Source organism: Hemicordylus capensis, chromosome 1 (assembly GCF_027244095.1).
Source record: "Hemicordylus capensis ecotype Gifberg chromosome 1, rHemCap1.1.pri, whole genome shotgun sequence".
NCBI lineage: Eukaryota > Metazoa > Chordata > Lepidosauria > Squamata > Cordylidae > Hemicordylus > Hemicordylus capensis.
In genome coordinates, this window is record NC_069657.1 from 32,973,743 (window position 1) to 32,991,020 (window position 17,278).

General features: G+C 43.6%; 1 protein-coding gene across 7 annotated transcripts in view; it reads right to left on the reverse strand.

Annotated features, from left to right (window-relative positions):
* Nucleotides 1-17,278, reverse strand: part of UNC79 (unc-79 homolog, NALCN channel complex subunit) — a 204,072-nt gene that overhangs the window by 82,751 nt on the left and 104,043 nt on the right. For 6 of the 7 annotated variants that reach the window (XM_053245847.1, XM_053245854.1, XM_053245837.1 and 3 more), the window contains 3 exons: nucleotides 8,190-8,372; nucleotides 7,860-8,022; nucleotides 1,098-1,250 (listed from right to left, as the gene is read on the reverse strand). In XM_053245847.1, the coding sequence (XP_053101822.1) occupies nucleotides 1,098-1,250; nucleotides 7,860-8,022; nucleotides 8,190-8,372 (499 nt within the window). The remainder of the gene's footprint in view (nucleotides 1-1,097; nucleotides 1,251-7,859; nucleotides 8,023-8,189; nucleotides 8,373-17,278) is intronic. The other variant, XM_053245821.1, reaches the window with a different exon arrangement.

Here is a 17,278-nt window from a genome sequence, read left to right on the forward strand (position 1 = left end):
CAATAGCACTCTTGTGCAAGTCCCAAGTCTTTAACACAACTAAGATAACTTCTTGTGCTTTCACAAATTTGCTTGTTCCGCAAGCACACCTTTGCTCTGGATATCAGTCACTGTTTCCATTCACAGATCTACCTTGTTTGATTGGGATAATTACTCAGCCCTGTTTTCAATAATTAGTATAGAATATATGCAGCTTGAATGTACACCTGATTTTTAAATTGTGAAGTAGGTTTTTTTTTGGGGGGGGGGTTACAAAAAAAGAGGGGGGAAGTCTGAGGAGTAGCTCAGCAGCAGTATCAAAATGAATATTTTTATAAGCTGTATCAGCTGTATTATAGAAATTCTGTAATAGATCTACTCAGACAGGACTTCTGGACAGAATATGACCTGCCAAGTTCTTTATAGCATAAGAGGTAGGCACGTCATAGAAATTCTAAACACAGGGCACTAAGAATCATAAACCTCTGCAAAACTCTCAGGATCTATTTCTAAACAATGTCTTAATAGATGAGAAATTGGAGTGTTATACCTTTGGAAATGGTTTAACTCATGGTAGTTTTCTGTAGGGGGGAAGAGAGGCTGTAACCCTGGTCGCAGCAGCAGGCAAAGGAGGAGAGGAGCAAGAGCGGGGGCAGGAAGAGAGAGAATGTGGGTCAGTGTGGAGATGTGGCAGGAGGGGGGGGATGCACAATGGGCAGGAGGAGGAAGAGGGGAGCAAGAGGGGAGGCAGTGCAGTGGCCACAGCAGCAGCGATGGCAGAAAGAGAGTTAGAAAATGCAGGTGGGGCAGAGGGGAGCAAGAGAGAGAGAGACCACCCGCACGAGATGGCCATGAGAGGTGACTGGAGATCCACCAGTGGCCCACAGGCCACACAATGAAGAACAGTGAAATACGGTATACTACCCTTTGTAGTAGTGTATAATACACCCTACTAATCACAATCCTTCTCTTCATGTGTCTTGTAGTACACAATGTAGTGTTTGGAATGCCTGCTCATTTCATCAGAAGTTTAAAAATCAGCCCAAAGAAAAAAGCAAAATCCAGCATGAAGCACATTTGAGTACATTTAAGATTTATCTGATTTTAAAATTGCATACTTCTCTGAGCGTTCATCTCAACTGGCTGGTATTTCACCATTTTGCTGCCCCCAATTCTTTTCAGCCGGGCAAAGAAAGTTTGAGACTCTTTATTGCCTGTTCCAGTGGGTGTGTCGTGAATGTCAGATTCATCAAAGACACTGTCTTCCTCTGCTGAAAACAGGAATAAATCTGTATTATTCTTCAGCATGTATTTATATACACACACACATATAAAAGGTTTGTCAGTCAAAAATTATCAGCCAAAATATATTCATCCCATTTTTTAAAAGGGGGGAAATATTTAAAGTTTGCTAAACCTGTATCACAGCAGTACAACTTAAAAAACACAGGCTGACATCCAGACTAAGTTACTCATCAGTAGTCCCATTGAAATTAATATGACAAGCTAATTATGACCAAGCTGTCCGATTAATTTCAGTGGGACTACTCATGAGTAACTTATTCTGGATGTCAGCCACAGAATATCTCCTCTAGAACACCATGGCCTCTTCTATGGAACTCAACAAGAAACTGACATCCTGTCTAAATTACTTGACGGAAGTCCCACTGAAATTAATCGGACACTTTAGTAATGAGTAACTTGTCCTATTAATTTCAATGGGATTTCTGTCAAATGATTTAGTCAGGATGTCAGTCAATGTTCTTTACTATTGCTTTAAAAAAAAAAAAGGCTGTATCTCTCCCTTCATCCAAGGAGCTAGGGACAACTTTATATTAACCTGATATTAAATAGGTCAGGTTAGGGGCAGCCCAAGACATTTTGCTGTGAGGGGCAAAGGGAAATAGTATCCCCCACCCCATTTGCAGGTGGTTGCTCAGTATTCTCAGGCCATGCTGCTCAGGGTGCAGTGGCAATGCACAAGCACTCTCAGACAAAGCCACCAAGCCAGGCAAGGGTGGAAGGGGCACTCCTAGCTCAGGGTGCGGGAGTCGTGGAGGGAAGACAGGCGCCCCAGAAGGGTGAGGAGGGGAACATGAACAGTGTAGCCCAGTGAGGCAAGGAAGGGCAGTGGCAGTGGATGGCAGGGTGGCCCCTGTGGTGGCGTGGGTCTAGCACTTGCCTGCACTTGCACCTGAGGCGACTGCCCCATCCTGCCTCGTGGAAGGACCACCCTGGGTCATGCAGTGAGAGCGACAGAAGCAAAGTCGCCCAATGAGCTTCATAGCAGAGTGGAGCCACCAACATTCCATCCTCTGCACCACAGCTTCAGCCCTCCAAGCTGTCTTTGCACTACAACTCCCATCATCCCTGCCTATTGGCCACTGTGGCTGGGGATGGCGGGAGTTGTAATCCAGCATCTGCAGGAGGGCTGAAGTTGTGCAGCCCTGCTCTGTACCATGCTGCTTTTCAGCCGTGAAATGTAATTTGAAACTGGCCACATATACAGAAGGTTTCTGCACTTCTCTTCCAAAATCAGCCTGGCTATACCATTTTACAGTAGCTGAAAATACACCCACAAAAAATAAACCTGTAGTGATCTCAGTTAAATATAGTGAAAACTCCATACAAATGCCTATACTGTATAAATCACCTGGTTTTTACAACACATAGGTTCTTTTGGATATCAGCTCCTCAGACTAATGTATGTTCCTGTATTTCAGAGCTTGCACCAGTGTCTAGCCAATCTGAGCATCCACTGAGGGCCTGAATAATGTGAACTATATATGTACCACAAATTTCAAAACACATTCTCAGAATAGGATACAGACAGCACTAATCTCCACCCCACCAAGCCTGCCCAGCAACTCAGGTGGAGAAGCTGCAACCAATGCACTAGTGCCCCCTGAAGTTAGAATGGGGAATTGCTGCGAAAGCACTCAATTCAAGACACCATGACAATTTCTGGCCATTGCAGAAGTTTACAGCAAATCTTTTAATTGCTGTATTCTATTGACTTTAATTTAATTCAATTATTATAAAACCCACTACATGATTTGCCCAGGATGTGTGAATTGAGCTGGTGACGGATGTTCTTTTATTCTTCCTTTTTTTCAAAATAGCAATCACGAAACAGTGTGCAGCAAAGCAGAAAATGTACCGAGTTGGGCAAATGACAGATGAGCCCCCCCGCCAGCCCCCACCACCCAATCTATTTTTACTTATTTTCTTCTGTGTTCTCCTCGGGTAGCCTCTCAGGCAAGTCTTCTGTAGCTTTTATTAAAAGTGACATTAGATCAGCTTGAGGTATGGAGTTTAATATATAGTAAAAGGCAAGTCTCTACTTTACAAAACTTTCGAGAAGTAATGTCAATGAATAATTGAATTCAACTTCACACTTCAGTCTGTAAGACGAACATAAATCAGTACTAGATGTGAGGTTGATCACATGGCTCGGTCCGGTGTGTTTCTATAAACTAAACAGTAGCTGAAGGTGGGACGGTCAGAGAGGGGCTGTGGCATTTGGGTTTCCTTTAGCCCTGTGCTCCCACAATGGTCTGATCTGAATCAGGGGGCCTGTGGCTGTTATTTGCCCCAGAAGGGAAACTCCCATTGATGCCAAAACAAACATTGATGCCAAAACAGGGACAAATGGCATGGTCAACATCATAGTTTGGCCTTAAAATGTTACATATAAGGTGAATGGGGGGGGATGTCTGGGGGGGTGTCTTGCTTGAAATTCCAATGCTCATTAAATATTTCTCCTCTCTGTTAGCTCAAGAACCTTATGAACCGATTGTCTCCATTCTTCATACATAAGGAACTTCATTCCTCTTCTTTATAAAAAACAAGGATCGCCTAATCTTACATAAGCTACATAGGAAGTTGCCTTATACCAAGACAAATCACTGGTCCATCTAGCACAGTATTGGCGACAATGATAGGCAATGGCCCTCCAGGGTTTCAGATGGAGACTTTCCAGCCCCAACTGGAGATGCCATGAATTGAACCTGGAACCTTCTGCATACCTGAGTTACATGCACTGAGTTACAGCCCTTCCCATTACAAACTTAGGAAAATAGAAAGCTGCCTTATACTGAGTCAGACCACTGATCCATCTAACTCAGTATTGACTCCATTGACAGCCAATTGCTCTCCAAGGTTTCAGGAAAGCATTTTTCCCAGACCTACCTGGAGATGCCAGGGATTGAACCTAGGACCTTCTGCATGCAAAGCAGATGCACTGAACTAATGCCCCATTTCAAAAAACTTAATTTTGCTTTCTTGCTTTACAAGTTCTCTCACATTCTTGCTCTCTCTTTCTCTGATTCTTTCTCACAGCTTTCATCAGTAAAAACCTCACTAAAATAATACATAGCATTTCTGTACAACTTGCTTTTTAAAAAGCAAGAATCAACTATATTTATGTGATTTTAAAGCCCCTTTCAGAAATTTTGAAAGGGGCCTTTCTCAATTTTGTTGAACATATAAAACAAACACTCCACTACAAAAGAATATATATAGGTGATGGCTCAGTCTTTCTTTGGCAGTGTATGTATTTATATGTTTAATGAATAACACAAGCCATTTCTATCTTAAGGTCTTATTTAGAAGACACATGCAGATAAAATATACAAAATCATCTGTTTCATCCAATTTTCATTGACATTTTCTGTTTTGGAGAGGTATTCTGTTCCATTTCCCACAAGTTAACTAGGAAAAGACTGGGGGAAAGTGGCTAGTATCTACAAACAAACCTTGAAAAGCTCACAAGTTGTTGTTGTTGTTATTTCAGTTTCTATGCCGCCCTTCCAAAAATGGCTCAGGGCGGTTTACACAGAGAAATAACAAATAAATAAGATGGCTCCCTGTCCCCAAAGGGCTCACATTCTAAAAAGAAACATAAGACACACACCAGCAACAGTCACTGGAAGTACTGTGCTGGGGGTGGATAGGGCCAGTTACTCTCCCCCTGCTCAATAAAGAGAATCACCAAGGTAAAAGGTGCCTCTTTGCCCAGTTAGCAGGGGCAAAGTTAAGTTAAGCTAGAAGGAGAACTGCTGCTTTAAGAGAATACATCAGTGGGTTTTTCATCATGGCCATCATCCAAAAAGCTGTAATGTGCAATGGAATAACTACAATAATGACCTAATTAATCATACATTTGTTCTAAGAACCCATGGGATGCAAGATGTTCTAGCGTTTTGCCAGTGATGTCTTCAAAGCTAGTATTTTCCTTTTACAAAAGAAGGCAAATTATTTCCAAGAAAACCACACCCTGTGAAAGGGGAGATTTGAAGAATGTCTCCTGACATTTATTGTTTTTAAATTAATGCAGCCACAGGGGATTCCACATTTGATATGGAAAAACAGCTTGGTGTGTGTGTGTAATTTTTCATTGGGAAAACAGCTTGCTAGGAAAGGTTCAATCACACCTTCCCCTCACTGTTGTGCTAAAGATGTGCTTAACCCTTTCCTAGCAGGCTGTTTTCCCAATGAAAAAATTATACACACACCAAGCTGTTTTTCCACCCAAGGGGAAAAGACACAAGATCCTGTGGACACATTAAAACCAAAACTGTTGGGAAACACTCCAAATCTCCAAAACTAGGGTCTCTTTTGTTTCATGTTGCAAAAGACAGTAGTTCTTTAAGGGAGGACGCAGCATGAACAGATAATTTCCATAGAGAGAATGTTTCTTCTGATCTATTAAAAATGCTCAGCATCTTCTCTTCAAAGGTACATTTAGACTCTATAAAACATGCACTCTAAATTTCAGCATGTGCTTAATGCTCCTCACTAAATCAGTTGGGTTTTTTAAGTGTTTAATTGGGGCTGGATTGTTCTCCATCTTTTACCTTCAGATGTCCCAAATGCTCAATCTGTTATATACACCCTGAATATATAATGTAGATCCACAAAAGATCTTGGTTGGTTGCAAAGCAGGAAACGGGCTGATGACCATAGCTGCATTCAGTACTGAAGGTCCAATAAGAGGACATTCAGATGCCTCTACGTTTGGAGCCTGAGGTCCAAACGAAGCATTATTTTAAATACATGGGTGAATTATATGCTTGAGATTTGCTGCCTCTTTCTTCCAGCAGGGTGATTTTTAGCAGGAAAATGATGGTGGAGAGGAAAATATTGACCTTAAGCAGAGCATCCTCATTTTCCTCACTGACATCAATGGAGCAGCATTCTCTCCATGGGAGAAGTGGAAAAGATCTCCTTCCTCAAGAAGGCTGACAATCTGTAATTATACCTCTTGAGTACACTCCACACATCCACCCTCAGGACTGGCTAATCCCCTGACTTTCATGCTGTGAGTGCTTGCCACATATACCAGCCAGAGTCATGATGCTGCCAAACAATTGCCCTTTCCTCTGGCTCCCTTTGCTTGTCGTTACTCATTACTACAGTCCTTAAAAGGTAGCACAAAGTTTGACATGGAGGAGCAGGGAGCAGTCAGCTGGAGGAGCCAGGCCCAGGGTCGGTCTCAGCCCCAAGCTCTGACACCTGACTGGAGCTGGAACCGGAGCCTTTCAGCTGAGAGACTCTGCAACTGGAGTCCTCAAAACCAGAGATCCCAGAACTGGCATGCACCAAGCATGAACTGGCTGCTTCCACGCCATGTCTCTTGTGCTCCCTCTGTCCTGCACAACAACAACAACACCACTGGGAACAGACCAGGAGAGACTGAACGGAACAGGCCGGAGGACTACCCCTTTAAATCCCTCTGCTCTCCAGACAAGGAGGCAGAGCCTTGTAGGGATACTCTGAGCTTGGATGTATTTAAGACCTCATTCTATCTCTGGCTTTCGTCAAAACGTGTTGCTCACTAGGACCTATCCAAAGTGCTGCAACCCTGACTGTCTTGCCTTGCCAGCTACTGGTTTCAAGACAGGACATTAGGGGTGTGCACAAAACCGGAAAACCTGGTTCAGTTCAAGAGGAACCAGACTCGAACCAAACTGGGTCTGATCCGGTTCTGCACACATTAGAACCGGGCTCAGGCCAGCTCTAGTCTGAACTGGTTCAGGCCCGGCTCAGAGGCGGGGCAAAAAATAATAATTTGGGGGGTGCGACCAGACTTACTACCATTGTCGGGCTCCGGGGGGGGGTGCTATTGCAGCCATGGGGTGGGATGAGACTCTTGATGCCCCCTCCCCCTCTAGCCTCCAGCTAGTTGTTTCTCTCTGTGGTGGCGACGGACATTTTGGAGGCCACCACACATGCCCAATGGCCATCTGCGTGGCCTGGCCCAGCATGCGCGGTGACCTCCAAAATGGCCGTTGCCACTGCAGAGAGCCCCATAATGGGCTAAAGTAACTGGGGGGGGATTCTGGGGGGAGGATTCGGGGGGGAAGGGACATCAGGAGACACACACACCCATGGCATGCAGCAGCACCCCCCTGGAGCCCAGCAATGGCGGTAAGTCTGCTTTTTTAAAAAACAAACCAACCCCAAAATCAAATTGGCCCTGGACTGGACCAGCAGGTTTGGCTCAACTTTGAGGGTGAGCCCTTGAGCCGGGCCAGTTCAAGTGCAAACCAGCTTGACCTCGAGCTGACTCGCACATCCCCAGAGGACATTATCCTTCATGTTTTTATTGCATTATGTTTAAATATTTTTAAAGTTCTCTTATTTTCTTATATTTGCATGACATGGTTTAAAGTTCATGACATCGTCATTAAAATTTGTTAAGGACGCTGGGGGCCAGATAAAATTGTTCAGGAGACTAGATTCAGTCCATGGGGTGCCAGTTCCACCCCCTCCACTCCCCGCAAAATCTAGCCAGACATTCCAGAATGCATGATTTCATAATCAACGTCACCCAGAGACTCCGTACGCTCACATTCACATCTAACAGTATATGATACCTTTTTCCTTTTCACTGTATCTGCTTATGTTGCTGTTGTCACTGTACAAAGGGCCTGTCGAGGCATGAGGTTTGCAGCTGTGATACTGTGCATTGAGCGTGTTGACTGTTATATGAATGAGATGCAACACAACTTTGCTGATGTCACAGTCTCTGTAAGGATACTGTCCAAAGAAAAGGAAAGAGAGTTCACGTAAAACAAGCGCTGGAGTGAATCCATGTAGTGCCCGCTATGCTCTGGATTACTCATTTTTTACCACTGTCTTCCTACCCAGCATGAAAGCCAAGTTGCTATGGGGAAAGCTCACATAAAAGAAGCACGAGTGCTTACCTTATAAAGGATGACAAGCAATGCCTTCAGCCACATCTGCCGAATGTGGGGCTTAAGGGACCAGAGGGAACAGCGGGGAGGCTGCTGGAAGTAATGTCTGAGCTGAGGACATGTGCAGTACTTCAGCACCTGCGCCACTAAAGGGAGGAGGTGCTTCCCCAGGTTAATATTGTAGTCCATTACCTGAAATTAAATTAAAGTTTGAAAGCTCAGAACACTGACAGAAACAATAGTTCTTTTCAAACATAATATGATGTTTCTTTTGTTATTAATCAAAACAAAAGCCATTTTGCTGAAAGCCATTACATGCTTTTTATTGAAAGCCATTACATGGTTTACATACATTTCTGCCTGGTCTCTCCACCTCCCATACCCACCTTGCCTGCCCTGGGTGTGAGCTCTCCCCGCCCGGAACCTGCCTTCTCCACTTCACACCAGTTGCAGGGGAGTGAGGAAAAAAGAAGCAATAAATGGGAAGAGAAAAGGAGTGAAGGAAGAGAGAGGAAAGGATGGGAGGGTCAGTGTCGACTCCTGGCGACCACAGAGCCATGTGGTTTTCTTGGTAGAATACAGGAGGGGTTTACCATTGCTTCCTCCCACACAATCTGAGATGATGCCTTTCAGCACCTTCCTATATTGCTGCTGCCCTATACAGAGGTTTCCCATAGTCAGGGAAACATACTAGGGGGGATTCAAAGTGACAGCCTCTTGCTCCCTAGGCAAGTTGCTTCCCCATTGCGCCATTAGGTGGGTATATAGGTAGGTTTAAAAAAGGCTTTTATTGTATGTATAGTTCAAAGAAGTTGTCTGAAATTTCTGTTCATTTTGTAAGGTTATGCATTCGACATATGAGTGTATATATACATTGAATATGTTTTGAAGTATGTGTAACCAACAATGTTACTTTGTAAAATTTTAAATTAAAAAATGATTATTTAAAATCAGTTCTTTTAATATTGGTCATAGCCAAGTTCATAGGGACATAGGAAGCTGCAGACTGCTCAGTCAGACCCTTGGTTCATCTTGTTCAGTATAATGTACCCTGACTGGCTTTCCAGGGCTTCAGGCAGGAACTTCTCTCAGCCCAACCTGGAGATGTTGGGGATTGAGCTTGGGACCAGTATTCCCTCTAACAGGGATTCCCAAATGTTGTTGACTACAACTCCCAGAATCCCCAAGCAAAAGCCATTACTGGTGAGGATTCTGGGAATTGTAGTCAACAACATCTGGGAATCCCTGTTAGAGGGAATACTGCCTGGGACTTTCTACATGCTAATCAGATGCTCTACCACTGAGCTACATCCCTTTCCCAAACTGGGATTGGGATGCATGTTGGGGGCCTATTTCAGTTAATGAGTGTTAATGAAATTAAAAGTTGAGTTAGGAACATAGGAAGCTGCCATATACTGAGTCAGACCATTGTCTATCTAGCTCAGTATTGTCTACACAGACTGGCAGCAGCGGCTTCTCCAAGGTTGCAGGCAGGAATCTCTCTCAGCCCTATCTTGGAGAAGCCAGGGAGGGAACTTGGAACCTTCTGCTCTTCCCAGAGCGGCTTCATCCCCTGAGGGGAATATCTTGCAATGCTCACACTTCTAGTCTCCCTTTCATATGCAACCAGGGCAGATCCTGCTTAGCTAAGGGGACAAGTCATGCTTGCTACCATAAGACCAGCTAGCTCTCCTCTCATGAGTTCTCATGATCTAGAACATTTCTGGGGGGATGGTTTGCCATTTTTGTTAGTTGCTTGTATGATGTCAGAACAAGGAGTCATCTTCCATGACACTGTCACTTTGCTACTTGTCACTAAAAAAGTGTCCTGCAGGCAAAAAGCTCCAAAGTTCATTGCTCAAGTTGCTAAGACAAAATATGAATTAGGGTCCCTCAGCAAGTATGTCAGCATGGGCTGGATCTGAGAACATAAGCCTACAAACATGTAATGTGTCAACAAAATTGACACCTGTATATGCACACCAGACGGCAGCTATTCTAAGTACAATATTAAAATTATGAAACACTATCAATCTGTGGCACGTTCCAGGACTAAAATATGAAGAGTTCCTGCTCCAAACAGTTTACTGTCTGATACTAGAGAGGAGTGAAAAGCAATACAGGGAAGAGGCAAGAGTCCAAAGAAAGAACAGGGAACACTACCAATGTTGCCACTAAACCGGTTTGCAGAAGCAGTGAAAAGCAGGCACACAAGTTGTTGTTGTTGCTATTATTATTACTTACTTTTTACACTTCTGCTTTACTATGCAAAAGAGGAACTTGCATCTCTCTCTCACACACACATGTGAGTTCCAAATGCTGAACTCATGCTATCTTACAGGGGGTGGTTGTAAATAAGAACAGATTCCCCCACAGGCCTGGGCCTGGCCAAAGCTTCCCAATGCCCTAGACATCTTGGTGAGCTGCCATCCCCAACATCAACCCTGCAACAGGCAAAGTATGCTACACATACATAGGAACATAGGAAGCTGCCATATACTGTGTATATGGAGAGGAGAGCTGGTCTTGTGGTAGCAAGCATGACTTGTCCCCTTAGCTAAGCAGGGTCTGCCCTGGTTGCATATGAAAGGGAGACTTGAAGTGTGAGCACTGCAAGATATTCCCCTCAGGGGATGGAGCCGCTCCCTGGCTTCTCCAAGATAGGGCTGAGAGAGATTCCTGCCTGCAACCTTGGAGAAGCCACTGCCAGTCTGTGAAGACAATACTGAGCTAGATAGACCAATGGTCTGACTCAGTTATGGCAGCTTCCTATGTTCTTCCTATGTTCCTATGTGTTAGACCATTGGCCTATCTAGCTTAGCATTGTCTTCACAGACTGGCAGCAGCTGCTTCTCCAGGTTGCAGGCAGGAATCTCTCTCAGCCCTATCTTGGAGAAGCCAGGGAGGGAACTTGGAATCTTCTGCTCTTCCCAGAGCGGCTCCATCTTCTGAGAGGAATATCTTACAATGCTCACATTTCTAGTCTCCCATTCATATGCAAACAGGGCAGACGCTGCTTAGCTAAGGAGACAAATCATGCTTGCTACCACAAGACCAGCTCTCCTCTCCATTTTGCTCATTTCCACCCACCCGATTCATTAAGTTAAGTTAAAATTCATTGCCTTGCCTAACTAACTTTTGCCTTCCAGTACCCCCATTTACCCCAAATAAAAACTGTTATATTGCATTTTGGCCTCCTAATCTTTTTCAATTACCAAACTTGCACAAACTTGATACTGAAGCCAAACTGTTCCCTCTAGCCAAGCTAATTCCTCACATTAAGCTAAAAGGGCAATCCTCCCTTCTGCCACTCCGCTGCACTCCAGGGCAGTTCTGGTAACAAGAGATAACTGCTAAGAATACCTCTCTGTGCACGTTTATCAGTCAAACATGTCACATGACAATTAAGAGAGCATCTTGGAGATCATGACGGAACACAGTGATGTAGGTGATCCTATAAGCTGTTTGCAAGGAAAGAAGAAACCAAGTGCTCCAACAAAAGGAATCTCTTTTGCTCTAATTTTAAAGAAGCATGAAAACTATCTCCATATCATAGCCCAAATTTATAAGCAAAGCCAATTTATGAACGATAACCCAGATACTGGAACCCCAAGAGGGTGTTCTCACATGCACCCTAACCCAGGCTAGGGAAGCCCAGCCTCGGTTAGGCTGCACATGAGAAATGCCAGGATCGGGCCTGATCCTGGTGGGGCAACGCTGCCTAGCCCAGCTTTTAAACCCAGCTCTTAGTTGGGGCTAAGGGCTCAAGTGAGCGCTTAACCCGGCAGGCATCCAGGATCATGTCTTCACTGGGGCTACATTTGGCTTCAGTGGACACAGAGACAGGTGCTCTAGAGCAGGGTTTCTCAACGTGTGGGTCCCCAGATGTAATTGGACTTCAACTCCCATAATTCCCAGCCAAAGGCCACTGGGGCTGGGGATTATGGGAGTTGAAGTCCAATAACATCTGGGGACCCACACGTTGAGAAACCCTGCTCTAGGGGGAAGCCCTCAATGCATTGTGCATGTCGAGCAGGGCAATGTGGGATATCCAGAGGCTGGGGTGCATGCTCCCCACCCCACCCCTCGCCTGCCACCCTGCCCACCCAGTCGTGTGAACAACCTCCAAGTGTTTCTCTTCAGAAAATCACACGCTCTTCAACTTGCTTTCAGCATTTAAAGCAGGGGCGTAGCTAGGTGAGAGGGGACCTATGTTCACCCCTCACCCCGGCGGCCCCTCAGAGTGAAGGAGATAATGAAGAAAATGGAGCTGGAAGGCCCTCAGGGGTTGGGGGGCCCGGGTTCTTTGAACCCATCCGCTTAATTATAGCTACACCCCTGATTTACTGTCCATACAAATGTAAACAGATACAAGGCCTCTATAAGGCCTCTTCTTTTGTCTCCCCTGCTCATTCAGTCTTTGAAACCTTTTGTAGTATAAGTATATAATATATGTCTATGCATGATAAGCAAGCTATTAGTATTCCAACTTTTGCTACTTGTTCCCTGTTCTTCAAGAAAGGAAGTTGTTACAATAAAATAATAATAATAATAATAATAATAATAATAATAATAATAATAATAATAGTAGTAGTAGTAGTAGTAGTAGTAGTAGTAGTAGTAATGTGAAGATTTTTAAAGGAAACCAATGCAAGGAGCAGGATAGGCAGATTCTCTATACTGGGAAACAATCCAGCAGATTCACCTACGTCACACCCCTCAAGTAGGTGTAATTTGCCTGATTAGTACAAATTATTTAATTCAACCCTAGTTAATTCAGCCCAGCTAGGGACTAATACTGCACAGCTTTGCCAAATGCTATTCAGGTAGATCACAGTTTCAGCCTCTTTTGAGCACAACTATCCAATACCACCCTCTGGTGGGCCAACATCCCAATGCTATTCAGTGTACGCAATATCTCAGTTCTTGCTTCCCTGCAAAAGCAACAGCAATATCCAAATGTAAGAAAGAAACACTGAAGAAATGCACACTGAACATTAAGGGGCTGATTTAGTCTCCAGCCACATCCTCCTGCCCCTCACTTGCATACTTTATTTTGCATTGGAGCATCCCTTGCCACCCTAGGAACATAGGAAGCTGCCATATATTGAGTCAGACAGTTGGTCCATCTAGCTCAGTATGGTCTATACAGACTGACAGCAGCTTCTCTAAGGTTGCAGGCAGGAATCTCTCTCAGCCCTATCTTGGAGATGCCAGGGGGAAAGTAAATATTTATTTATTTCATTTATACCCTGCTCTTCCTTCGCCAAGCTCTGGCAGTTCACACATGCAGGTTCATAGCTTGCTGGCTGCAAGATCATGGTTTGCATGTGTGAATAGCCCATCCCAGATATAACTCTATAGACAGAACCTTTCATTTCACCTTAAAATGTAATGCTTTTTAATAAAGTCAGTTCACACAGTCAGCTATTTTTCATTGAGTGTGCTGGGAACTCATGTTTAAAGAAATCTAGTGTTATATATACAACTCTGCCCATTTCATAAGGAGAATGACCTGAAAACAGTGGTGCAACCGCTGGTAATCAGAGTTAAGGATCTCTAAGAATCAGCAACTACAGGCCTGTCTCCAACCTTCCATGGCTGGGCAAGGTGATTGAGAAGGTGGTGGCCTCTCAGCTCTAGGTGGTCTTGGAGGAAACTGATTATCTAGACCCATTTCAAATTGGCTATGGGGTGGAGACTGCCTTGATCGGCCTGATGGATGATCTCCAATTGGGAACTGACAGCGGAAATTTGACTCTGCTGGTCCTTTTGGATCTCTCGGTGACTTTTGATACTATTGACCACAGTATCCTTCTGGAACGTCTGAAGGGATTGGGGGTGGGAGGCACTACTTTGCAGTGGTTCTGCTCCTACATCATAGGCAGATTCTAGATAGTGTCTCTTAGAGACTTTTGTTCTTCCAAACGTTCATATGGCTGAGGGCTCCATATTGCCCCCAATGTTGTTTAACATCTACATGAAATCGCTAGGAGAGATCATCGGGAGATTGGGCGGAGGGTGTTATCAATATGCTAATGACATCAAAATCTATTTCTCCATGTCAACATCATTGGGAGAAGGCATAACCTCCCTAAATGTCTGCCTGGAGGCAGTAATGGGCTGGGATGAGGGATATCAAACTGAGGCTGCATCTAGATAAGACGAAGGTACTTAATGTGTGGGGTCAGAACTCGGGAGACGGTTTTGATCTGCCTGTTCTGGATGGGGTCACACTCCACCAGAAGGAACAGGTATGCAGTCTGGGGGTGCTTCTGGATCCAAACCTCTCCCTGGTGTCCCAGGTTAAGGCAATGCCCAGAAGTGCTTTCTATCAGCTTTGGCTGATACGCCAGCTGCGTCCACTTCTTGAGAGGAATGACCTCAGAACGATGATACATCTGCTGGTAACCTCCAGGCTGGACTACTGCAATGCACTTTATGTGGCACTGCCTTTGTATGTAGTCCGGAAACTGCAGCTGGTACAGAATGCAGCAGCCAAGTTGGTCTCTGGGTCATCTAGGAGAGAGCATATTACTCCTGTGTTGAATGAGCTATACTAGCTGCCGATAAGTTTTCGGGCAAAATTCAAGGTGCTGGTTATTACCTATAAAGCCCTAAACAGCTTGGGCCCTGGGTATTTAAGATAACATCTTCTTCAACATGAGCCCCATCGCCTGTTAAGATCATCAGGAGAGGTTCCTCTGCAGTTGCCACCAGCTCGTCTGGCAGCTACTTGGGGACAGGCCATCTCCGTTGCTGCCCCTGGGTTTTAGAATGTGCTCCCTGTTGAAATAAGAGCCTCCCCATCTCTGGCAACCTTTAAAAAGGCACTGAAGACATATTTATTCACCCAGGCTTTTAATTAGATTTATAGTTTTAATACTTTTAATATTAGGTTTTAAATGATTTTAATGTTAATGATTTTTATATTTAAATTATTTTGATTGTTCAGTTGATTTTAATCTTCAAATGATTTTAATTGTAAACCGCCCAGAGATGCAGGTTTTGGGCGGTATAGAAATATGTTTTAAAAATAAATTAAATAATCTCTAGGTTGGACTACTGCAATGTACTCTATGTAGGGTTGCCTTTGTATGTAGTTTGGAAACTTCAGTTAGTTCAAAATGTAGCAGCCAGATTGGTCTCTGGGGTATCCCAGAGAGACCACATTATGTCTGTTCTCAAACAGTTGCACTGGCTGCCAATGTGTTTCCAGGCAAAGTACAAAGTGCTGGTTATTACCTTTAAAGCCCTGAATGGCTTAGGTCCAGATTACCTGAGGGAATGCCTTTCTCTACAAGATCCCCACTGCTTATTGAGAACATTAGAGGGGTCTATCTTTGGGTTGTTGCCCCTAGGTTGCGGTACATGCTCCCCATGGATACAAGAGGATTGTCTTCATTGGAGGCCTTCAGGAGAGCCTTAAAGACCCATCTCTTCAGCCTGGCTTTTAATGATATTTAGTTATTTTAATTATGTATTTTTGATTTTAATGTAAAATATAAACCACCCTGAGCCACCTTTAGAAAGGCAGTAAGTAAATAAGTAAGTAAATAAATAATTCACATAAAAATATATGTATGTGTGGGTTTCAGAGAAGCTTATGTCCATTCCAAATGCTACATAATATATAATGCTTAAGCATATAAGTCTTAATATATAACCCTTTGACAGTCCCCTGATAACTGAGCAAAGAGGAACCTTTTGGAAGTGGTGATTCTCTTTATTTAGAAGGGAAAGAGCAACTGGCCCTATCCATTCCCAGCACAACATCCCTCCAGTGGCTGTGGCTATGATGTTTATCTTATATTTCTTTTTTTGGATTGTGAGACCTTTGGGGACAGGGAGCCATTTGATTTTATTTCTTTATTTATATGTAAACTACTTTGGAAACGTCTGTTGAAAAGTGGTGTATATAAATATTTATCATATTGGTTATAAGGTTCCCAGTGACCTCCCACCCAGGCAGTTTACAAACCTGCTTAGCTTCAGCAGTAGAATGGTATTGTGTGCCTTCAGATTATTCTCTGTTACTTGAGATAAGTGCTAAGATTACTACTGAATATCATTCTTGAAACAACAATGATTCTGAAAATCATTATATATTATGTGGCATTTGGAATGGACAAAGGAAAATGATGAAGGTCACAACTAGACATGACAATGAGAGCTCCTCCTTTTTTGTTGCAAGGGTAGAATTCAATCAAGATTATAGCAGTGGTGGTGGGGAGGTGGTTTATTTCCCCCCTGCACCATTTCCCCCCAAAACATTGTACCCCCAAGCTGTGGATTGCCCTGCAGGGCAAAATATAAGGGTACAATATGAGTGGTGAGACAAGAAAGGAATAACTATTATTATTATTTATTCACACAGTCAGATAGGAGTTATTGACTGGTTTATTTTTATCCAGACATCGAGTCCTTCCCAAGGACATGGGATGGCTGAATTTTATTGTCAATGTTGTTGCTGCTGTTATAGATATCGTCACAGAATATATCCCAGAAAAGTTGCTTTTTGTAATAGGCTGATGGTGATTTCTGTGGCCCCTATGGTGTTGAGGTGCTCTTCAAGGTCTTTTGGAACTGCACCCAGGGTGCCAATTACCACTGGGATTATTTGGGTCTTTTTCTACCACAGCCTTTCAATTTCAATTTGTAGATCTTTGTATTTGGTGATTTTTTTCTATTTCTTTTTCTTCTATTCTGCTATCCCCTGGTATTGCTATGTCAATTATTTTGACTTGTTTTTCTTTCTTCTCGACTACAGTTATATCTGGTGTATTGTGTGGCAGATGTTTGTCTGTTTGTAGTCGGAAGTCCCATAATATTATTGCATCTTCATTTTCGACAACTTTTTCAATTTTATGGTCCCACCAATTTTTGGCTACAGTTATCTTGTATTTTTTGCAGATGTTTGAGTGTATCATCCCTGCTACCTTGTCATGCCTTTCTTTGTAGTCAGTCTGTGCGATCTTTTTACAACAGCTGATTAGGTGGTCCACGGTTTCATCTGCTTCTTTACAAAGGCGGCACTTGCTGTTTGTTGTTGACTTTTCGACTTTTGCTCTTATTGCATTTGTTCTTAGTGCCTGTTC